The following is a 25424-nucleotide window of genomic DNA, read 5'->3' on the forward strand; positions in this document are numbered from 1 at the left end:
AGTCTCCGTAGATTATGACACAGCAACCATCCTCTCTTGCAAAATGGAAGAAGAGGAAACATAGGTGTATTCTGCCATCGTAGAACCAGTAAGAGTTGTGATCAGACTCATATTTAAATGTCCGGTAGTTCTGATGAGTGTTCATGCTTGTCTGAGTTAATAGCTTTCGCAGAGTTAGGGGCTAGGCGTCCCGTCCCGCGGCGCGGCCACAGGAGTGCGTGCAGACCGCGTCCTCTCCAGCCTGCTCCCACGCCTTCTCCTGCCTTCCTCTTCTGCTTCCCCGCTGACAAGTGCCGGAGCAGGGTGCCAGAGCAGAAAACGCCGGCTGCAATCACAGCGCTGCCATTAAACAACTAACTCGTTGAAATTTATTGGACATGTGGTGACATCTCTATAAAATGAGAAAAAAAAATGTTCTTTTGTGAATAATGCACAAAATTGCTTCGAAACAAAATGTTGTGCAATAGTCAGATAGCATCATCGAATATTTCATGTTGTTGTTGTTTTTCTGCCACATGTTAGCAGCGCAGGGCTGCGCCGGGGCTGGCAGGAACTTCCCCTCTTTCCTGGTTTCTTATTTATAATTCTGCTATATGACTCAACCTACCCTTGTGACCTCTCGCTCCGCTTCTCTCTGGGAGAACCCTTTGCCTTAGCCAAATTGTTCTTACTCATGTCCCTGAACAGCTTTTGGCTTTCTGTTTCTCCATATCTTTTCCCACATGCTTCTTTTCATCTAAATAGCTTGTCTTGCTCTTCTGCCTTTCTAAACAGAGCAGACCCACTCCAGTCTGTGTTTCCATGAAGACTTCTGTCGTCGGTCCTTCTCTGAATGTCTGAAATGATAGTCATTTTCTCTTACACGTACCATTTACTTTAGATTTTCCATGCATTCCTGTTATTCCTTAATGAGATTATAATTAGTTTGAAGCATGAGGCCTTTTGCCACACATTGTAAAGCCCTGTTGCATGCCTCATACATGATAAGTAGTCAATACATGCATTGATTAAAGCATTTTTTTCCTGAGAATTAATAGTAAGACAGTGCTGAAAAGTACCCTGTCAATATTGACTCGCAGATCTTTATCTCACTTTAAATCACTGCCATAACCCGTGCCGACACGCTTTCCAAGTTGGAGTTAAACATTTGCAGAGCACTTTGCACATTTGAATTGCTGAATTGTTTTCTTCCTGTAAATCTGTAGCTCTAAAGGAAAAGCTATTTTCTATTTACTCAAATACACTGAACACCAGAAAAAATGCAGTAATGACACATAGCTTCAATTTTTCACAGTAATTTGGCACCTGTAAAAAGGGAGTTGAACCCCATCCACTCACCAATGCAACAAACTTTTATTGACAACTTCCTATATACCAAGCACCATGCTGGGTGTTGGGATGTAAATTAAAACAGACATGGTCTTTGCCCCAGTGTGCTTAAAAATCTGGCAGTATGTTAAACATTAAATAAATAATTCTGCCAATGTTTATTTATGTATATCTGGAAAACACTACAAAGAAAAGAGTGGTGAGATATGAGAGTGAAAATCAGTCCTTGGGGACAAGTCTAACCAAGGGAATGACGTTTGAGCAACCTAGAGTGAAATCTCCCAGGATTGAGAAAAACAGTAACAGACATGACTACTAGCTTACATAACTCGGTTTGGCCAAAAATTGTAATAAACCTCTGGAAAAACATGTTTTACACCTTGATGTGCACACTTAGATCCATTTTCTTGCTGGAGATACACGTGTGCTACAAAGGAATCTAGCATGAATTACAGCTGATGTCCACGTGCTGCCAGCTCTCTGTAGCTCGTGCAGGTTGCTGGGTGGGTGAGTGATCGGATGGGTAGATGGGTAAATTATATGTATGGAGAGAAATACAAACCTGCATACCAGGGGTATGTATTTCGATTCCGGGAAATGCTAGTGACAATAAAATTAAGGAGATTTATTAAATGAAATATATTTTGGGCTTGAGAGAGAAATCTAATGGCAACCAAACTAAGTTAGTGAGCAAGACCAGAGAGTAAAATGACAACTAATAAAAAAAATCAGGTGGGGCGTGGTGACTCACGCCTGTAATCCTAGCACTCGGGAGGCCAAGGCAGGAGGATCACTTGAGGTCAGTTCTAGACCAGCCTGAGCAAGAGTAGGACCCAGTCTCTACTAAAAATAGAAAAAATGTTCTGAGTGTGGTGTTGTGCACCTGTAGTCCCAGCTACTTGGGGGCTGAAGCAGGAGGATCACTTGAGCCCAGGAGTGTGAGGTCACAGTGAGCTACGATAACACCACTACGCTCTAGCCTGGGCGACAGAGCGAGACTGGGAGGAAGAGAGGAAGGAAGATTATGATGCTTGGACTTATAAACAAGCCGACTCAATAGAATTGTTGATAAGAAGCATTTTAGTCTTATCAAAGCTTGACCTTTTTCAATATCCTCACATATTTTCCAATCAAAAAATAGTCCTGGGCTTCATGGAGACACCATCTATAAATGAAAAGAGAGCCTGTGGCTCGGAAGGAAGATAGCACTGTAAGAGGATCGGCTTGCTGATACAGTGAACCAAGTCAAGCATTTTATCGGCAGGCAGGACATGAATGTGCAGGAGCAGGTGCAACACGCCAGAAGCTCGTCTCGGCCCCTGACCTCTAGCGGAGCCCTCAGTGGCACCGTCTACACAGCGTGGCGTGCCCAGCCCTGAGAAGCTCGTGCCTCACAGCGCCACAATTCTGCCCCACTAGGAAGCGGTTTCCCATTCCGGAGTGTCTTTCACAAATGTATGGATGTCTGGTGCCCTCTGTCTCAAGAGCCAAACTCAGGGCCGGTTACTAGATCAGACTAAATCAGCGAGGTCAGAGCCCACACTGGGTGGGAGAAGGAGAGGAGGGGGTCCCCAAGGGGAGCTGCGGCTCTGCCCGCGTCCCTGAGGAGCAGCTCTGTCCCCTCGTCCCCAGCACGTCTCAGAGCTCACGACAAAGCCGAGCCACTTTTCACAGCAGAGCTCCTTTCTGTAGAGTCTGAGCGTGGACTTACTGCCCTTTAGCATCAGCACAAACATTTTTGAAGCGTTTTTGTGTCCTTACAACCACAGGCAGAAATGCGATCCTATTCCTTACCTATCATCTTGCTCTTTCTGCTGAAAGGCCGGGGCGCGGGGACACCCCCTTTCCTCAGTGTCCACACAAGCTGGTGCCACGCAGCCGTCCTCTCAGACCCAGCGACCCTCTCACCTGGTCTCGGGCAACTGTTTGCCCCAGATCTCCTACTTCATTATAGGAAATGTAAACAGAAACTCGTGGTAGTGTTTGGTTATTTGATATTTTCTAACAAATTGTAGGACAATGGGTTTGTTTGTTTTGGGGTGTTTTTTTTTTTTTTTACTAAAGCAAAACAATAAGTAAGACTCCCCCTCCAAAGAAGTCATTACTTCATTTATTTGATAGAGATTCTTATTCTTTAACCCTGTAAGTACGGTAGAATTATATACACTAAAAAGATAATTTGTTTGTAAGGATTATTAAGCCTTGAAGAATTTTTCTCTACTGGGAAATGGTATGGAATATAAAAACTTATGAAGGAGCAAAGCAGAATCTATAAACAAAACCTCTTAGTATTAACTCTTTTATTATCAATATGAAGTGGTAGAAAAAATGTAGATAAACATTTAAGGCTGGAAGAGAACTTGAGGTTCAGAAGTTTTGACCGGTTTTCCGACAGGTGGCTCCTCTGGGATGGATGGATAAGGTTCTGCAGAGAGGTGGCCACACGGTGTCTCCTCTCACAGCTGGCTGTAGCCGGGACTCCCCAGCATGTGCTGTGCACCCAGCTGTGACTGCAGTGTCACTTACTGTTGTCATTAGCATTGTCACCTTGAGTGATATTGCTTGATACATTTCCTTTAAAGTCTTAGGATCGTTACAGCCTGTTGACCTGAAATCTCAGAAGAAAAATAAAAGTCTAGGATCGTAATATATTTAGTAAATGTAAATATTTCTTTTTTATTGTGGTAGCATACTATAATATGATGCTTGCTTTATTCTTATAAATAGCCTATAATAATAATAAATAACATGTTCACCACCTACTGTGTGCCAGACACTGCTCAAAGAATTTCCGTGTCTAAATCCATTAACTCTCCAGCAGCTCTATGAATTACCGTGTAATCTTGATTTTATTGATGAAAGACCAGGGCACGGGGGATTGGATACTTTCCCCAAGAGTCACACAAATAGCACAGGGATTGAAACAGCAGACTGACCCTGGGTCAGGGCAGCGTTTGCACTGGTCTGCTGTTCAACTCATGGCTCCGTTACGTTTAGGTGACTAACTATTCTTCAACAAGAAAAGAAAAGCTTTTGAAATGAAGTCATTTGTTATCACTTTAAAATTATATGCGTGTTATATATCCAAATTATATGCATTATTAAAGGAATGCAGTTAAAGTACCTTTTACATTTTTCTGAAATAAATAATTCATTTCTCCTTTTAAAATAACCCCCTAAAGCACTTATACTTTTTGCTTTTGTTTATTGGGCTCTGCTGTGAAGGTGTCATTGCTGCAGGCCACGTTCCAAATAGGTTAGTTTTAGTCCCATAGTTACTTGCATTTAAACACTTAGATAATGGAAGGGAAGGTAAAATAGAAAATAACCTATGAGGAGTTAATATTTAAAGTTTACTCTTCACCGTGTATTTTAATCAAATCAATCTTCCGATAATCTGTGTATCTTTGCTCTAATAAGCAACCTTCTTGATTTCTTGAAAATCACTACTCTAACTGTAAACTTAGTAAGTTATGTAATTGTGAAACTTCAACAAACTAAGATGCGGTATGTACGGTGATCCTTGCTTTTCACAAAGCTGTAAGTGTAGAATTAGAGTCTCAGATCACAGAGTTACCGAGTTTCAAGGCAGTTCACTGGGGCCCGCGGGTGGCAGCGCAGTGCTGGGCGCTCCCCACAGGGGCACTGCCAGGCGCTCAGCCACAGCCAGTTGACCAGCGTCCGTCTGGGTACATCTGACAGCGTTGAATTCCTTTCTTTCTGATGGCTCCGCTGGTTATTTGATCCTTAGGCTGAAAAGTACTTCTGTAGAAATCTAATTCTGTATAAAACATTTAAGGAAGGAAAACAGTAACAAAATAAGTAATGTTAAAGACTTGAACCAATGGATTGTCACTTGCAATTCCTTATCTAGAAATTCTAGACCTGCACGAGACTCTTTGACTTTGCCCTGACAGTGTCAGGAGGTCTGCCATGACATTGCCTCCATGGGAAACAATGTTGCTATCAAGTGTCTGAACTTCATATTAACACAAGGCCAAGGATATCTTGGAGATAGCAACCTAGAACCATTGAGAGCTGCAGCTCAAAGATTGATACAAAGTACAGGCTTGAAGGTGAAAAGGATACAGTTGCATACAGATAACACCAGTTTCAAGGGACCTCCCACCAGGGCACAGTCCCCTTCTGCATTTGGAGCTGATCAGTATCGCGTGCACTGAATGAGAGCAAGGCGTAGGCATGGTGTTGCCCACACCATCTCCTCCAGTAGCTTGAAGCTTAAGCGAAATCTTTCTCTGTTTTTAGTCTAGTTTGCTTAAGCCTCATTTAGCATTATTATTGCAGTATGGATTGGAACTTGAATATACCAGGTGAAACTGGTAAGAAACCCCTAACTGCCAGTGAGTCTTTCTCATTAACAACAAAAAATATTTGATAGAGGAAATTAAAATACTCTATGTGAAACTATAACCTTAGAAATTATTCAGTGTCTGACTGGACTTAAGCCACTTCCAAGGATCAGTTTTGGATCCGAAATTCTCTGGATCCCAGGATGTAGATGTGAAACATTGGTGGGAATTATAAAATGGCTTATTAAAATTAGATAGCCTTGGCACCCTGAGAAATTTAAAACTGACTCACAATACTTTACATTTCTCAGATCCCAAATATTTCATCTAATTGCATATATTATCATGTATATTAATCATAAATATTTTTTGATGCGATCTTTATACTTTGAAAATGAGAGGGATGGTATTATTATCCCTATTTTACATGTTTGGAAGGTAAATCTCAAATAAGGAGAAATATTTGCCCAAGTTCACACAGTTACTATTTGACAAAGCTAATATTTCCACTCTTATCTGTTTTACACATTTTTACAATTTTAAAACAAAGAGTTTAACCTCTGAAGTGACCCAATGCCTTCTTCCTGAATTTTTTCATGGTTCCATCAGAATTCTGTTCACATGTGGTTAATTGTACTTTTAGTATTTGATGAATTATATGTTTTATGTTTCTGAAAATTTCCTTTTCATTCTCATTTTGCAAGCCTTCTTTTGTTTCTTCCTCTCTTTCTTCCTTTTCTTCTTCTGATTTCTATGTCCATTCCTTAGGTCTTTTGTTTAACCAATACAATTGAGCATCAACCACATGCCAGATATGCTACATAACACTATAAAAGAATAAAAAACATCTATGCCTTCTTCCTCCCTCCTGTCATCTTCCTTCCACTTACTTTACCCAAAATTCAATATTTAAATAATAACCTGGTTCAGAATTTGCTAACATTACATTAAGACGGGAAGCATACACATATACACACACACACAATCAGAAAATTGGCTCATATACTGTCTATACTGTTTGTACTGTATATACCCTGTATATGCTGTTTCATAGAAATATCTAGTATAGTCTCTTTCCTCATGTAGGTAAGAAAATGTCATGCAAACTTTTTCTAGGAAACTTGCAAGGTGTTGTAGGTACCATGAATGATGCATATAGAAAGCATAGAAGGCATATGAAGGTTGAGAAGGCACCTCCACCTAATAAGAGGAGTAGAGTAAGGGCTACATGTGGGCATAAAAGCGTTGTATATAGTAGGACACATGTGTGTCCTTGATACAAACAAAACCATTATTATCTCATAGCTTCAAGTAAGTTATATATACCTACTGTTTATATCCATCAATAATAAAATATTTCAAGTTGCTTGAAGGTTGGTCATTACATGGAACTTACTGAGAATTTGCCTTTGAATGACTCTGTATTAGGTAATGAATCAAACAATACAGCTTTAAATGTCTCTTCATGAAGAATATCATTATGACCAAATTACTTAAAAATTGGATGCTTGACATTCATCTTCATAAATGACTTAAAATATACTTTGTGCCTAAGCTCATGAGCTATGAAGTAAAAATGAGTTACAAGTATAATCCTTGCTCAACAAATACAGAAACCATTATGAATTAGTAAATTTCCCTTTACCAAAATGATTAATAATAATAATAATAAAGGAATCTTTTTAAAACAGGATCCATTGAGCAAGGATAGGACATTGAGTGGGGAAAAATGGAGATAGTAGTTAGAAGTCCGATTTAGATATGGCAAGAGTTGTAAACACTGTTCATACATGCTATAATACATACTACAGAAAAGTATGCATATATGGGAATATACATATATATCTTCACAAATCATAAAATTATACTTCATAAAAATAATCATTATGAAAAAATATAGATTAAGAAAATGCATAGCATCTCTCCCGGAATCAAAACGCCTTTCGCGAAGCATGCCAGGGCAGTGCTAAAGTGCAGCTGTACAACACTCTGGGTACATGGGCCTTCCTCAAGCATTTTATCCACCGAACCATTGAGTCTCCTTCCATGATGGTAGGACTTAGCAAAAGGAACACGTTGATGCCAGTTATTCTGCCAGGGCATCTGCAGATGGAAGAATTGTAACAAAAAAACATTCGATTATACAATATTTTTGTTTGTTTTTGCTATTTCTGGATGGATTATAATGATTCTGGAATGTCCCTGTTTGGTTCCCTCTCACCTTTGTTTCTTTTCTGTCCTCTTCCCATCTTTTGAAGATGGAAGTAAATGGTCACTTAGAGATAAGGAGATAAAAGATGAAGAATGGTGAGAAAAGGAATAAAATTCAAGTCATTCACCATCTTCTGACCTTTCTTCTCCCTTATCTTAAAACAGGCTAGTAGTGTCGAGAATGCCTGAGGTATGCTGGAAGCATTATAGTGACTAATCTAAAATTTTTTTAGGAAAAGAACTTTGTATTCCTCTTGAAATCCACTTGGTATGTGCTGAGACCATCCACGGTTTGGTGAACTAGTCAATGCCTCTTGCTAGCAATATTTTGATAGTTTTTTTAAAATTAGAAGCTCCCCCTTTGACTTTTTTTTTTTTAACAGGATCTCACTCTGACCCAGGCTAGCGTGTAGTGGCGTCATCATACCTCACTGCAACCTCAAAAACTCCTGGGCTCAAATAATATACTCTTTTATTTTATTTTTTTCTCTTAGACATGGGTCTTGCTATGTTGTTCTGGCTGGTCTCAAACTTCTGGCCTCAAGCAATCCTCCCACCTTGGCCTCCCAAAGTGCTAGGATTATAGGCATGAGCCACCACACCTGGCCGTGACTTTTCTACTCTTGTCATTCATCCTTTGTCACCAGCTTCTCTGAGCGATTAAAAATTGTAGAGGAGATGTTGAAAAATGTTATCAAGTTCATAAGAAATATTAGTTGTTGCATCTCATCAAAATTTCAAATTAAAGACAGACCCACATATTTTATAAATCTGGGTATGGTTTGACAATTTAGCACATGGCTTGGTTGACAAAGCAGTGGATTAAGATTAATCATCCCTTGGGCTCCCTATATACATGTGGGCCCAGCTGTGTTATTGGAAATAACAGGCCCAGTGCCCCTTCCCCATTCACCAAGAAAGAGTAGGCCCTTGGGTACTAATCCTACCTCTACTCCAGCCTGCTTCTGAAGACAGGGTTCTACAGGTACCCTAAAAATGATCGTATTCTGTAACTTTTAAGACTCTAATTCTGGCATCAAAAAATGAACTAGCAGTCAGCCTTCCAGATTCATGGGATTAGTATTCTTTTCATGATTCCCAATTTTCTTCCAGCTCTTCTTCCCACCGGCAGGTGCGACAGAAGAGCATTTATTTCTGAGCCGTCTGGTCTGCTCTGAGTGATAGTCACTAACACAGGCCCATCTATACGTCACAGTCTCTCTGCGGACCTGGGTTACAGTTGTCAAGTGACAGGAGGTCGTGCAGAATTGCCAGTGGAATGCAGGAGCCCTTGATGGCAGACTTTTGTTCTTTTGCGTCTCTCTGTTTTCTCAGACAACGTCTCAGGAGGGGGTCGTGAGTGATTCTCCCAGTGCGGCCATCTGTATTATTTATATTGCGCTGGAGATGAGCCTCTTTCAAGTGCTGCAGAGAGGAGCTCGCTGCTGGGGCTCCAGTTGGGTTTCGTAATCCCAGTGACAGTCGGGGGCGGGTGGCAGGGGCAGAGGATGTGGGAGGTAGAAGATGAAACGTTAACTGTGAATTTCGTGACTGCAGATATTTGGGGCTGTTGCAGGGTTTTTTTCCTCTATGTATTTTTGTGATATATATTTTTATTATATAAAAATATCAAAATAATGAGTAACTTAGTAATATAAGGTTATTCTAAAACTATGTTTGCACAACTATATTATGTTGTTGAAAAAAAAGAGAATGCTTGTTGGTGTATTTGCATTGTTAAGTGACATGTATTCTCTTTTTAATCTAGAGAAAAATAAGGAAAAGCCTTATTAATACCCTGTAGAATTACTGAGACTGTTAATCAGTTATTACATTAATGATGAAGGCTTTCTTTTAGAAGTTTGTTACATCATTCAGATTTGGGAAGAGATCATATAAATTATCTAGATAAACCCATGTAGTTAAGCAAACTAACTGAGAACTACCTTAGCGACATTAAGTGACCTTGGGTGTTGTGGATAATAGTGACAGGGTCCATCTGGCAGTCTGGGCTCCTGGACTCTAGTCCAGTGCACATTTTTGAAGAGGGTAAACATGGAAGGAGAAAGAATCTGTGTCTAAAACTTGATAGACATTCAGTGTCTATTTATGTTGTTAGGGTAAGTATATTTATTGTATATTGTGGTGTACTAGAGAGATAAGGGACTTTAGATTCAGGCCAGAACTGAAGTTTGCTACTTCCCAAATGTGACTACAGGCAAGTAACTTAAACTCTGGTTGCTTATTTTCAAAATATAAATGATAAGAGCCACTTGTGAGGAACATTATGAAGATTTGTAATTATGTTTGTAAAGGGCCAAACAGGATACTGGTATATATCAGATAATACATGTAGCCACTGTCAAAATTTATTATTTATACTAATTAAAATCTGAAAAAGTATTTGCTTTATCAGTAGACACTCAGATAAATCATGTTAAACCAAGGTCAAAAGAATAAGCACTTTTATCTTACTAGCTATAAAACAGAAGAACTGCTTTTTTATTTCTTGAACAAGCCTTAGCCTCACTAGTGAATTTGCATCCTGTTTCATTTTTCAAACATGTATTTTGGGAAAAGCTAAAACCTCTTTAATTATGAATTCCGTGTTCAAAGTTAAATTAGTATAACAGCTAGGACTCGAATTCATACATTTATAATTTATGAGAGACAGCAGGGACAGGTTGAAAGGGAATGAATTTGGTGTCAGGAGGAGCTGAGTTTAAATATGAGTGAGATCCGCCGATTACTGGACGCATGATCTTGAGCAAATCTCTTCATTTCTCAACCTTTATTCCTCTGTCTGTAATGTAAGGACACTCACACCTGCTTCTCCGATCTGTCGTGAGGATTATTATATAAAGCCTCTCCCTGTCCTACAGGGCACTGTTAATTGCAATACTTATTTTCCTTCCTCCTGACACACCACCAACCTAATGTTAATAAAAAGTGGGGGATCTTAGAGGACAAATCACGCTTAGAAAAGACAACTTAGAGCCTTTAAAGGATTCCTTTGAAGGTAGAAGGGTGCATTTCTGTCGTGAACATGCAGTATTCAAAAATAGTAAAGACCTTTTACATGGAGCTCGTGCTCTGTCAGCACTTAGCAAAGATGGAAAATACTTCACTTTTCCATCCTCAAGATCAGAGTATTGTATTGGTATGGTAATTTGCCATGATTGTTTTTCATGTTGCATGCTTTTAATGCCATGTAAATGTAGCCTTAGGCCAAATGATGTCCGGCATGAATGATAGATTATTATAGAAGGCAATGGGTTTACAGAAATATCTACAGGATTTAGTATTCTGTGATAAGAAGAGGTGACTCCCCCTTCTCATTGTTGACGAGGCTATCCACATTTCTTGTCCCCAAAGTGACTGTGATTCTGTGTTCCCTGGAAGCATGTTGGTGAGCCAGAAATATGATTCAGAGCAGTGGCCTTACCATTCATAAGTTGAGTTTAGTTAAATGTAGGCTGCTGAAAATATCATATTGTTAGGCTGCAATATGACACGAGTAGTATCTGTATCACAGACAACTCTATATCCTCCTCATATTCTGCACTGATAAAGCCCACCTAGAAGATTCTATTAGTTCTGGGCCACATTTTACAGAGGCATTGCCAATCTGGCCTACATCCAGAGTAAGGATGAAGCAGGAAGAGTAAAAGTATCAAGAAGCTCTCTCGTACGAAGGAGGGTTGAAGGGATTAGGAATAACTTGCTTGAAAATGATTGTAGGGGAAATACCAAGATATGTCCCCATCTTCTGGGCATCTACTCTGAGCAGAGTGGTTTGTGAGACACAAAGAAATATACAACCTATTGTATGGCCTTTGTCCTTAAAGACACTGGGAGAAGTTAGGCATATACACATGTACCTAAAATAACTATGACCAAAATGGAATATTAAATGCACTATGGTGGTATACATTAAGGGCTTTTGGAATTCAGAGGAAGGAGGGATTATATCCACCAGAAAAAATCAGAAAAGGTTCCATGAGGGGATAGTGTTTGGACTAGCACCAAACCTTGGGAAGGATTTGGATATTCAGGGATTTCTGAGAAAATATTCCAGGTGTAAGAGCAAATGCAGTGTGAAAGCATTGTAATGTTCACGTTTCATTGAGTAAGAAGTTCTGCATTAATGTATGTTCAAGCTCCATGAACATTAAAAAACTTCAATAAGTAGAATTTTAAGGGCTATCTTTGTTCTATTAGCTGTAATCACATGCTATAACATGTTCTGTTATAAAAAGCCTAAAAATAAAAAAAGTAATGAAATGATGAATTTTTGGATGTTTTCAACCCCTAACCAAGAAAAAGCTCAGTTGGCATGCAGGATCTGTTCATTCCTTTCACTACTATATGCTAATCATGCCATGATAAGAAGATGAAAGTGAACTCTTGCCAAAGCCCAGGAAGGTATGATAGAGCATTTTAATATTTAAAAGGTTGGCATTTAGAAACAGAAGTAAGTGTGCTTGTTCTGCAATTTTTCCAGAAAGCGAAACGAAAATCAGAGAGTAGTAAAGCAGGTTTAAACTCACCCTGAGAATTTCTTCCAGCTTAAAACTGTCTGGCCTAGAATAGGCAGCCCCTCAGGACCGGTGGCTTTGCCTCTGTTGAAAGTACTTGCAGAGACGCGCAAGCCCAAGTCAGCAGGATTGCTGTGGAATGAATTTCTGAATTTGGTTAGAAGTCAGACTAGCTACGTTCTTAGGGTCTCTCCAACCGTGACATTCTGTGTGAGTGTGTAGCTAACATAAAGACGCCAAGCAAAGCAGGCGGAAGCATACACATTTGTTTTTCTAAGTCATAGGTGGTGTATTTTTTCATAAGTCAAGGATAAAGTAAGATAGTGATATTTTATGTGGGATTCAGTCCAAACATTTTATTTTATGAAGTCAAGAAAGCAATCTAATTTAAACTATTTTGTACAATTGTTATGAGTTCTACTGGAAGAAAAGGTGTGCTTTTTAAAAAATAAAAGACAAATTCCATTCAAATATTGGAAGCTATTACTAAATTATGTCAAACTACCTTAGCGAGGCCACTTTTACCAGTGGGATCAGATATTAAATGAGACTAGAATGCTAGAGGAGATTGATCCTATTCCTGACAGACATCTGACTATTTTATATAAATATTTGCCAAATTGTATTGCCATATCATGTTTAGTATTCATATATTGTACAGTTACGTATTACCCTGAATGATAAGTTAAATCCATAAGTAGTGTGAGCATTCAGGGCTGATTAAGCTATTGGCCTGGATGTTTAGAAACTTAAGTCAAATAGTTGAATTTCCTGATCAGCTAAGGCCGTGTGTGGAAGCAGAGCTGTGTGCTGTGGATCTAACGGCCTTCTCTCTGTTGTTTTCAGCTGCAGTATTGAAGTATGAGAACAACGTCATGAATATCAGGCAGTTCAACTGCTCCCCTCATCCATACTGGCTTCCAAACTTCATGGATGTTTTCACTTGGTCCCTGCCATTTGTTGGGGAAAAAGGTGTGTTGTGGAACCGTGAAATGCTCTGAATAAAGTGGTGTGGGAAGGAGGGAGAGGAGATGTGTTCTGTTTTACCGTGAAACCACAGAAACACTTTGGCCCCACCAATAAAACTCACACGTTGCACCATGAGAGAGGTGATTTGAAAGCGTATCACCGTGTATCCTATAAACACGGGTACAATGAGCGAATTACGGAAAAAACAGAGGAAATGAAGAATATGTGGGAGAATTTACACAGTCTCATTAGAATAATACAACTTTTAAAATTAACATAAATACAGTTTTACCTTGTTCCAAGCAATAATGTCTACCCTTTTTCACTTACCTCTTTGTCCTACAATTCCAAAGTACTATTTTATTTTACTAATTACCTGTCAAATTTAAAGGTTAAGATAACCATGCTTTCCTTACATTTCTGATGTTAATAGTAAGCATCATATTAAACTCTAGTGCTTAATGGCTACACTATTTTGAAGGACAACATGTACAACAACAGAAAAATGGTTTATCAAAAATGTAATGGCCATTATGATTTCGTTCTTCTGCATGTGGATGTCCAGTTTTCCCAGCATTGGTATATCATAATATACAGAACAGTGAGGCGAGTTTAAACAGTTGGCTATTAACTTGCCCTGATTTTCCAGAATTAGACTTTTCTTTCTTTCCTCCCTTCCTTTCTCCCCTTTTCCCTCCTCCCCTCCCCTTCTTTCTCTCCTTCCTTCCCCCTTTGTTTTACTTTCATATTTTGACCTAAACCTCAATAAAAATTTTGAGAGAAGGCCTTGCCCCAGTTTGTTTTTAGTTCAGAGGCCTTGCCATGAGAGACTGAATCAGCCCCCGCGTCTTCTCACCCGTCACGTGAGAAGGTGAACGAGCATCGTGTGCACATGAGGGTTTACGGATATTTCAGGAAAATTGATGACCTTTGTTTCAGAGAAAAGCTGCAGATTTTTCAGAAACCCTGCAATATTTTTTTTCTTTAAATGCCCTGAAATGATTATGCCAGTCAAGTTATGAATTGTCAGTGAAGAAGTCTTCCCTTTTGATACCAAGATAAATCAAAAGTAAATTTTAAAGTCTCTGGTGCGTGGCCCCAGGGCACTTTGCTAGTCCCTTGCACCGATCAGACCCCAGCGCTGGGCAGCGCCACCTCTTGGCCTCTCTGGAGGCGGCAGCAGTGGGGATCCTGACGACCACCGGGCACCCTTTGAATACTCTCTAGTTGGATTCTTTCTGTTAATTACTCAAATTTTGGATGCTTATTAGAAATTAATACATTATGCTGGTATACATAATCCAGTTTTGATAAAACTTTGCATCAGTGTTGGCTTTACTGAATGTTTTATCTCTATCATATATCTTTAATTCTAAAAAAGTATTTTTTAAAATACAACATTACTTTAAAAAGTAGAGCTTAAAGAAGCAGTGGACAAGCTACATTTAACATACATGATAGAACCCGACCTAGTTTTAAAAAAATGTTAAACGCAAATACCATGTACCGTACATGTACCATAAAAGTAACACAGTACTGATTTCCTGTGCACCACTCTTTTATATAACCCTATTGTAACCTATGTACTTAACTAAAGTTCTGGTTAAACTGTACCTAAGCTTTGTTTTTAAAGTATTTTTTAATAATCAAATTTAATGATATTTCTATTAACACATTCATTTTAAAATTAGCATTCTCAAAACAACTTCACATACATTAGTTTATCAATCAGCAGTTTCTACTAAACACAAAATCACCTGCCTCTAGCTGTGCTGGGTTCTCAGGGGATCAAAAAAATAAATGCGTCATTCTTTGTCCCTCCAGAACAGAACTTTGTGATCTGATCTAGACCGAGCAGCATAAATGTGCAAACAAATAAACATTCAAAAATAACTCTTTCTCTCTAATAGGTTTATAGTATATTCACATCCAGTTATTTGACTTGTTTATTATCTATCAGCTGATGGCTAGTAAATGTCACCATTAGATTTCATAGGCATGAGCCAATAGTGTAATAGTCTTCATAGAATCACAAAGAAGCCTATTGTCTTTTATGATCTAGATTTTATAGAAACTACTTTGTAGGAGATTTTATATACAAACTAGGTGAGAAACGTTATTGCGAGGCTTGTACATTAACGATGCCAGAGTAATAATTAATGTTGTAAGAGAAAAGCTGGACTTTTCTTACTCCCTTTCTTTGCTTTCTCCATTTAGTGACCGAGATGCTGGTGAATGTCCTCAACATCTGCTCGGACGATGAGCTAGGGTCGGAAGAAGATGGATTTGATGGTAAGAGGCTTGAGCCTGTGTGCTAGTGCTGTTTGCCAGGCTGTGACATGGCATCTCATTGCTCACCGTAAGGATAAATGTCTGAGGTTTGGATTATGTTTAAATCATAACATACTCTTGAGAGTGAAAGATATAATTTTATTTTCTATTTCCTGTAAAAAGAAAGTATAAGGAACAAAAGCCATGAGAGAATTTTCTCATTACTTTGAAAACATTGTTGAAGTATTAAACTGTTTTAATAACCATCTCTCAGTAGCTCACATTACTATGTGACATTTTTTGGCTACTTGATAAAAATGTCATATTTTATTTTCTAGCAAATGTCATTTATTGGGAAACTTTTAAAAGTCTCCTTTAATGGACTTATTCCTATTAATTATTCAAATTTTGATATTTATAATAAAAGAAGGCATTTATCTAGTGATATATTGGTATTTAGGTAATCCTAATTTTTTTTTTCCTGTCTGTAGTAATAGTTAATGAATAAGCTATGAGGGCTGTCCAATTATCCTTAAAGTATGCTTTTTCTACGAGGGGTATAGATTCATGAGGTTAACAATAGAAGGAAAAATTACTCTGGGATTTACAAAAGCACCCCAAAATAGAATGGAAACCTACAAAAATGTAGTTAGAGAAGGAAAGTGTTAGAGCAAACTTTATTTTCATAAACATTTAATAAGTGCAGCTGGACCACTCCATATCTGTGGGTCCCACATCTAAAACCTTGGATCAAAAATATTCAGGTAAAAAAAAATCACATCTGTACTCAACATGTACAGAGTTTTTTTCTCATCATTATTCTCTGAATAATGTAATATAGCAACTATTGACATAGCAGTTACATTGTATTAGATATTATGAGTAATCTAGAGATGATTTAAAGTATACTCAGAAGTCCTACAATGAACTGGACCTACTCTGAGTAGGGCACCCAGGATTTCAAGATTCATTAAAGACCTATTCCGTGAAGAATGTGCAGTTGGTTAGAGAGACTAATGGGTAAAACAGATAATATCAATAAAATACGACAAATCATAAAATAAAGGCTGAATGTGTCAGGGAAAACTAGATACTGTGATGAGATTACATTCATATTTATACCTTTGGAAACTCCACCAAGGTAAAGTGAAAAGAGAATTTGGCCCTTTCTAGAACTTGGTACCTGAATGGCATTATTTATTTAATGTTTATTTGGACATCCTTTAGGTCACAGCTATAAATGCAAAATACTTAATGCTTCAGGGAAAAGTAAAAGAAACCTGTTTATACATGCATGTAAACAGTCTACATACTTGGGTAAATTTACAGCATAAAAGTTATTTCTAACATCTCATAGTTTTTCTACTTTCTCTAACTTCATTAGTCTTCATTACCTGTCTCCATATGCTGTTTTTGAGTCATGTACCATATTGCAAGGGTATTCTAATGTAGGGAAGGAGAGGGAAAAGGAGAGATGTAAAAAAAATAATAACTTCTACTGGGGTAAAATTAACTTAAGAATAGTTATAAGAATTTAAGTGAATATATTGATATATTTTGAAATATGCAGATCAGTGGGTATTTTGTGCTTTATCTAAATTCTAGATCTCTCATATGTTATAGCCATAGATTGTTAATGTTATCTTTTTCATAGATAATGTTATCTAATATTTTATCTGTTAAATGATAACATTATCTATGCTATTTTCAAAATAGCAGAGACATGTTTCCCAGATGAACACTAACAAGATATAATCTAAAAGTCAAGAAACATTTTGCAATAGTTGCTTTCACTACATTCTTTTTATTCCTCAAAAGAAAGATTAATTGGCATAAATACAATAATACTCCACTGTTAACATAGCTCCAATTTTGCTAAGTCCATTGTCGGCCAATGTTTATGATATGGGCAATAAAAATGAAACATATTATATAGAATAAAATGTGTAGACCTACATATGTTTGTAATTATATATTAATTAATCCATTGACTCAGCAAATATAATGGGTGCCTACTATGTGCTGGGTACTATTACCAAAGATGCCTGCATGTTTCAATGGTGCAGGTTATTTTTGCACAGTTGAACACTACAAAGACAAGCTTGGTGCTTCCTTCACTGCCATGAGCTCTCTTTACCCACCCTCTCCATCACATCCGTGAAAGGGTATGGTCTGTGACTAACTCTGCTTTGAAATAATTAGCTCCAATCAATGTGCTGTCTTCATCACCAATTGCTTTTAAAACCCTGCTAGTTCCAACTATAGGAGTGCGTGTCCTTCTTAAGGCCCTTGGAAGAATTTTTTTTCTTCCAAGCAGACCCCTGAAATCTACCTCTACCCCCCAAGTCCTAGATCAGTGCAGGAGGGCGACGTTGGGAGGAGGTCTGCCGCTCTGGCCAGCTGGGGCAGGTGCACCTGTGCCCCCGGCTTTTCCGCTTCCTTCCTCGGTCCGTTCCCGTCAGTTCAGCGTCATTAGGGCCATTCTCTGTCTGAACACAGTTTCCTCTGCTTCCATTTGTTCTCACTAGGTACATTTACAGTAACATTAACGTTTTCAAATTTTTAAGCAAAATGTATACACAAGCTAATTAAAAATGTCTAGTGTATAGTAGAAGTGATCACTATTATCAATTTGGCATCGAGCAGATAGAGGTAAAGTTATTGTTTATAATTCTTAGGGACAGTAGATTGCGATTTCCTTGATTTCCTGACTCTTGGACTTAACAGGTGTTAAATTCCCTGTCTTTTTTTTCTCTTAAACTTGTTGGTTTGTTTCTCATAGTCAAAGAAAGACATGCTAGCAAGGCCACGCTTTCTGTCTGCTGTGTGTACGCGCATGCCCGGAGGGGGGAGAGGTGAGGAGAGGTGAAAAGATCCTTCTGCCTCTGCCGGGTGGGGCTTGCTGGCGTGGGGTGCAGGCCTGCTCCATGAGGAGGACCGGATTCAGTGTCAGGAAAGGAGCCGGGAGGAACTAAAGAAGGGAAACCAGATTCAACAAAGGAGGGAAACCAAATCCAACAAAGAAACCAAATTCACCATATGTATCTAGAGATAGATTATGATTGGGAAGAAGCTGGTTCTTTGGGGGAAAAAAATTTAGACTATATTATTATCCTTTGTGAACAGTTTCCGCCCCACTAAATAGGGCGATAATATAAGAACCCTGGATGTTTCTCCATTAAATTTGGGAACCGTTGGGCTTAAAATGTGTAAAGAACATGCAGAATTTATAGCATTAGTGTGATATTGTCTGCCGGCTCTTAACTGGATAGGAGTTTAAGAGCGTGTTTGGTGTGATCGTTAAGGACTTCAGGACCTGAGTCTGAAATGGGTCAAAGTTAATGTTAATAGATGCTCTCCTCCAATTTCATAGCTGTGGCCTCTAAACATGATCTTTTAGCTCGTATGTTGTAAATTTTCCCTTTAAGGAAAAAAGCAGAGAAATGAAAGTTTTCATTAAAAGTACGTTTAACTTAGGATATTATATATTTTGGTATAAGCAATCAGAAAGGAGTCCTAACACTTAATTTAACAGGACATAAAAACTATGGATTTTGAGTGAGATGTGCACCATCTGGGGGATGGTCATGATGGAGACTCAGACTTTTGGGGGGAGTGGGAGAAATGGGCATTTATTTGAAACCTTAAAATCTGTACCCCCATAATATGCAAAAAAAAAAAAAAAAAACTATGGATTTCTTCAAAGGTGCTCAAAGAATAATTTGTAAAGCTACCCAGAACTCTGATATTCTTTGGGAATATAGTTTATTGAGAGCATGGATAGAAGTTTCTTTTTTTTTTTTTTTTTGGTAACATCATTTCCAACCTCAGGATAAAGTTTCCAATTCTCCCACCCTGCCTTCCTGCAAGTAGCCTGCAGGTGTGCTGTGTGGGGCTGGCTGCTGTGTCCTGCCTGCCAGGCTCCCTGGTTCCTGGCCGCAGAGGTAAAGCAGGACTCAGAAGACATCGAAGGACTTAATTAAAACTGGCCCTTATGCTGCTGGTATGCTGTACTCATCTCTTGATGCGTCACTTGTCAAGGCCTTCTCAATGCTGTGTTCCATGTCCAATGTCAGCTGCGAAGTCAAAGGGAGTAATAGTGCCTCTACAATCCATGAGGATCTTTTTATCTGGTCAGATCGACCTCTTAGACTTTGTAGGGACTACAGCAAAGAGGGATTCTCCTCATCTTCTTGAGAATCTGTCAGCTCCCTTTTGCTATTTAATAATGATGGTGGTTATGATGACAGCAACTAGCACTTCCGTGTTACGCGCACTACTAAGTCCTTCAGGTGTGTTATTTAATTTATTAATTTTATCTTTTGGCCAGCAAAAATTTATAGTTATTAACTATCATTTATTTTAAGTTTACTGAGGCAATTTACATTATCTATAATCCTCAAAACAACCTTCCGATACAGATAATATTATTACCCCTCATTTTCCATAGGAAGCAACCAAGACTTAGTAAATTCATCCAGCAAGTAAAGTAACAGAGCCTGGATTCAGATTAATGTCTGCCTGGTTCTTAGGCTCTTGAACCTTCCACAATCTGTGATCACAGTGTTTGAAATTGTTTTCATTCAAACAGCATGATGCCTTTTTTTTGTGCACAAAATAATACCAATAAGCAAATATAACATACTTTAATTTGTTCTGTTAAATATACTATAAAATAAAATAATAGATTTTGTGCTATTATTTGGCCAGGAAAGGCAATGCAGATGAAACAGTATCATTCTACTCTTTTAACCTTAACCTACCCTAAGAAGTTACAAGTGTTTTTATCTTGTCAAAATTTAGGTATATCTGAGAAGACAAAAAGTCCTCTGGCTCATCCAGGCTTCTGCTGGGTAGAAACCACATCATGATTCTCTCCTTCTGAGCTTCTGCCTTACAAATTAGGGAATTTGATAGCCTATCAAAAATCGCTGCTGTTTTAAATTGGCCTGTGGTATTCTGTGTTGAAAATAAAATAGAAACCTTATGCTATCTGGTAAAGTTTGGAAGCAGCTTAATGCCAATGGGTGTCTTTTGATGATCTAATTTATATGTTTTGGGGTCTTTGTTTCCTGTTTCTACTTCTGATTTTGGATGATAAAATGATAGTCTGGTTTCAATTTAGGGTTGTTATTCACTGAAACGTTGTAGAGAAAAGAAGAAAAAAATCCAAGTAGATATATCTCATTTGGAAAATAATCCTCATTAGTGAAGAAGACTCATTTCAGACTAAGGATTAGTAAGTGATTCAAAAGTAGAGGGAAAAGCTGATAGAAATCAAGCAATCTTCATCACAAAGTTTCTTTATCGTTCATTATTATAATAAGGAAGTCTGGAATAGCAGTAAGCATTAGAAACTCAATGATATTATTGTGAGTTAGGAATATTTATCCTATCTGGGCCTTTTAGATCTTAAAATCGTAGGCTCTGAGATCACTTTTTAAAATACATATTATGTTTGAGACTGATAGATCTCACTAATAAGGTAGAATTGTGGAGGTGAAACTGAAATCCTGTAGAATAAGAAAGGAAAGAAAAAATAATAACATGAATACATTTCAACCCTAATATAGTTTCGGGCTGCACTGGAAAAACTTAATATTAAATTAGAATTTATGTGTCTGCTTTCATCTAAAGAGCAAACCACATAGTAGAGCTCTTATCTTTTATCCACATTTTTGCCTTTTCCTAATACTAACCACAAGCAAGTAAATATGGAATCAGAGAAGTTTTTTGCATTCCTTTATGAAACAATCTAAATTGTATGTAAGAAAATTATCTCTCATAGTCTGCTTTGAATTATTAGAGAATTCTTCCTGTCTAATACCACAGGTTCTAGAGCATGGCCCTACTTACTTCTGTCTAGTTTTGAAAAGTCACACAGAACTTTTTTTAAAGTGCAAAGTTGGGAATTAAGAGGACTAATGTAGCATCTTATTGGTCCCTTGAGGAATGTCTTTGTAAGGATTTGATGATATTATTTTCTACCAAAACTGTATTTATTTGCCATGACGAATGTTCGACCCAGCAAAAAGCATTTGTTGCTAAGAACTCTTTTGCTGAAATGCCTCAGCACCCTAAGTATGAAGAGATTACCCCCCACACCAAGTAATTATTTGTAACATATTCACAGCATTTAAATATGATTGGTTAATTTCAAAATCTAAATAGAACGAATAAAGGAAGCCTCAAGATTTTATTTCAGAAAGTTCTCTCTGCCTTGGACACCTGGCAGGGCGTAGACTGAGAGCCATGAGCGTCTTAGAGCTCGTCTCGTGTCTATCATGATAGTTATTTCTGACCAACTCGTTTCAGCCTTCTGTGTTTCAGGTCCCCAATCTGGGGAAGAAAATGGTGTATGCCCAGTAAAAATTGATAGTTTAGGGTGCATATATTAAAATTTAATATGAAAAGTAGAAAATATCGTTTAGACTTACCAAAAATAAAAGGTGCTCTGAGGAGGACGATGGTGATGAGGTTCTTACTCTGGCAACATTGAAGCCTAATCTGAGGTTGGTAAGTAGAGACGTAACGTAATAAAAGCGGTATTTGAGAACAGGCAATCACTTTTTTGGAAAAAGTGTAAAGGATGCGTAGGTATATAATTTAGGAACTTAAGAAAGCATCTTGGAATCACAGTGACTCTATCTGAACAAAAGTACTGTTGAGAAAAAATAAAAAGGAAAGGAGCTGTTCAAAGCACTTTCCACGACCTGCAACCAGGTTGTGGTAGAATCCACAGGTCTAAGACAAAGGGGCAGAGGAAACAAACGCTGATTTGGATGGTTCACACCTGGGTTCCTAGGAGGGGCGATAACATTTATGGGAAAACCAGTTCCAGGAGAAAGATGAGTTCTGTTACAGACAGGAGTCTCACTAAAGCTGCCCCACGTAACTCTGTAAATGCCCAAGCAGGGTTTGGATGTTAAATCCTGGACTTTGGAAAAGAAATCTGGGCTGGTAACAGAGATGTGGAATTAAGCCACAAGTGAATCTATTTAAAGTGAAATAGGCCTCCACAGTTGTTGATATCAGAAAATTGAGGACTGGTCCTTAAAAGGAACCTACGCTGACGAAGCTGGAGAAGAAGGGCGAGCAAGCGAAGGAGAGGGGGAGCGGTGGTCAGCGGAGGCACAAGGACCAGGATCACGTAGCAGTTCAGGCAACAGTTACTTAAAAATATTCGCACCAAGTGCAGAAAAATTAATGTGAGATATGACTGGCCAGAAAATGAAATATTAGGACCATGACTTTGGTTATCAGTTATAAAATTGGTGATAAGAGGTGAATTGCAAAATTTATTTTATTTTTACAACAGCACGTAAAGAAAATTGAAATCATTGAAAAAAGTAATAAGTAAAATTCAGAGTACTTCAATTTTAATATCACATTTATATATATTAATTTTATTTATATGTATTCATTTAAAATATTCACAGAATATCTTTTATGTATATTCATTGATGAACAAAACACATGCGGTCCCTGTCTTCATTAGACTTAGTGTCACATGGAACAAGAATTTTAAACATGCTGGTTATTCAGAAGATTCAGAAGTTTAGGGAGGAAGTAAGAATTGGCATGAAATATTTGATAACTAAAGGAAGAACGTGGGGGACATCTTTCTTTTCTTCTACTTCTGAAAAAGCAAAGAAAAATAATTTTATGTATTTTGTTGCTTTAGAAGATATGGCCATGTGAGAAATCTGTATTGTTTTCCCTAGGAAACTATATTCAAGGGTGGATATCAGTTTGTTAGTTACAACTTAGTGTTTTATAATAACTGAGTGTGCTTAATATAATTAGGGAAGAGGAAAAGAAGAGGTAAAAAGAAAAGTATTCAATATCTTATAAAAGGCTCTAGTTTCTTCTCAGGCTTTTGTTAATTATCTTCCTAGTTTATTATTGATTTTTTTCAGTTGCCTAGTGTTTTAGTGTCTAATTTAAAAGCCAAATAATTTTTAGCACTATAAATTTATTCTTTATACTTTATACTCTTTATAGTACAGATAATTACTGTTTCATTTTGCTTACACCTTAAAAAACATTATATCTAGTATATCATTAAAACTGAAATATGTCTGAAAAATACATGGCATTTATTAGGCAGTGGGTATGATTCCCATCATATTTATGGCTGTTCACATTTTAGGGCCTTGACTATCAAGGTATCTGATTAGCCATCATATTTTAACTATTTTCATCAAGTTCAGCCTATCATATTTAGTTACAATAATTAAAATCCTTTTAAGTCACTAATTGAAATGATGAAATCACATAGAAATCAAAAGTACTGCCTTCTCTTCATGCTGTACTGCCATGACTTTGGAAAAAAATGCTTGCTTCTCAATTATCTGGCATTATTTTCACACTACATGGAAGCTCAGACTTTGAAGAATAAACTAAATGTTAAAGAAAAACAGGTATATCCCTGTGCTAATTGATTATAATGTCCACCATTGGCCAGAATACTATGCTCATAGTAAGATAATACTCCAGATTTTATACTGTATTTTCATATGTAGTATTATATACAAATATGACCTATGATATTTTTTACCATTTTAAAATTATATATAATTGAGCAGTAATTATATAATTAGTAAATAGTTAATATAACAATTAATAATTTTATAGTGTTAGACTCTTCAACTAATAATGACAGCTAGCTTACACTAAACATTAGCTATTGAATATCTAAGCTTCAATATATTTATAAAATATATTTGAGAAGGCAAAACATATTACATAATATCAAGGGAAATAAGCACATGGATCTATAAACCTTAATGCATTTTTTTTTCAAAATATTAAGAGGGTACAAATGCTTCTGGTTACATGGATTGCTTTTGTAAATGCTTGAGTCACAGCTATAAGTTTAATGCATTCTTTATTTGGAAAGGATTGAAATAGAGAGCTCTCTTTTTCCTTTCCATGAAGGCAAAGATATTGTATCTATGTGTGTCTCCATATTTTAGAAAAACTTCATTCTCCCAAACAAGGTCGGGATAATTGGCATGGGAAAGAGGCCTTCTCCATGCAGGGAATGTAGTGGTAGATTGAGCTTGCTGAAAACGGACACCATGAGAAAATAAAATATATTCTTTTCACTCTTCTGGCACAGCATTGATGGTTTTCTTCCTATTAAAGCATGTATAGGTTCAGGTTCTCAACTAGAAGATTGTACTTTGATGAGAATAATTAATAACTGGTTGAACAACTGCAGGAACATTGCTGTGAGTCCAAAGTTGGTAAAATATTTTCTTTAGAGTAACCGATCTCGAATGGCAGGTTTAAGGGCTATACTAAAAAGTTCAATAAATGCCCACACAACTTAAATGTTAAAAGTATTTTTCTATGAGATAGCCTATTTTCACCCTCCTAAAACTCTATTCTTTCCTCTTTAGTCTTCTCTCATGAGAAGTTATAAAAAGTGTTCTCCTTTTTTTTTCCCCAAAAACTTTATTTTTATTTCTTTATTTGTTTGTGTGTTTATTTTTGAGACAGGGTCTTGCTGTGTTGCCTGAGCTAGAGTGCAGTGGTGCCATCATAGCTCACTGCAACCTCAAAGTCCTGGGCTCAAGTGATTTTCCTGCCTCAGCCTCTGAGCAGCTGGGACTATAGACTTGTGCCACCTCGCGTGGCTACTTTTTGTTTTGTTTTTTGTGGTGTCTCACTATGTTGCCCAGGCTGGTCTTGAACTCCTGGCCTGAAGCGATCTCCCTTCCTGGCCTCCCAAAGTGCTAAGATTACAGGCATGAGCCACCACTCCCAGCCAGAGATCTAAATTCTGTTT

The 25424-nt window shown here is 37.7% G+C and overlaps 1 protein-coding gene across 3 annotated transcripts in view; it reads left to right on the forward strand.

Annotated features, from left to right (window-relative positions):
- The window catches only part of PPP3CA (protein phosphatase 3 catalytic subunit alpha), a 298091-nt gene that overhangs the window by 248816 nt on the left and 23851 nt on the right, over positions 1 to 25424 (forward strand). For all 3 annotated transcript variants that reach the window (XM_020284523.2, XM_020284525.2, XM_075998704.1), the window contains exons 9-10: positions 13235 to 13360; positions 15575 to 15649. In XM_020284523.2, coding sequence (XP_020140112.1) covers positions 13235 to 13360; positions 15575 to 15649 — 201 coding nt within the window. The remainder of the gene's footprint in view (positions 1 to 13234; positions 13361 to 15574; positions 15650 to 25424) is intronic.

This window comes from Microcebus murinus, chromosome 29, assembly GCF_040939455.1.
Source record: "Microcebus murinus isolate Inina chromosome 29, M.murinus_Inina_mat1.0, whole genome shotgun sequence".
NCBI lineage: Eukaryota > Metazoa > Chordata > Mammalia > Primates > Cheirogaleidae > Microcebus > Microcebus murinus.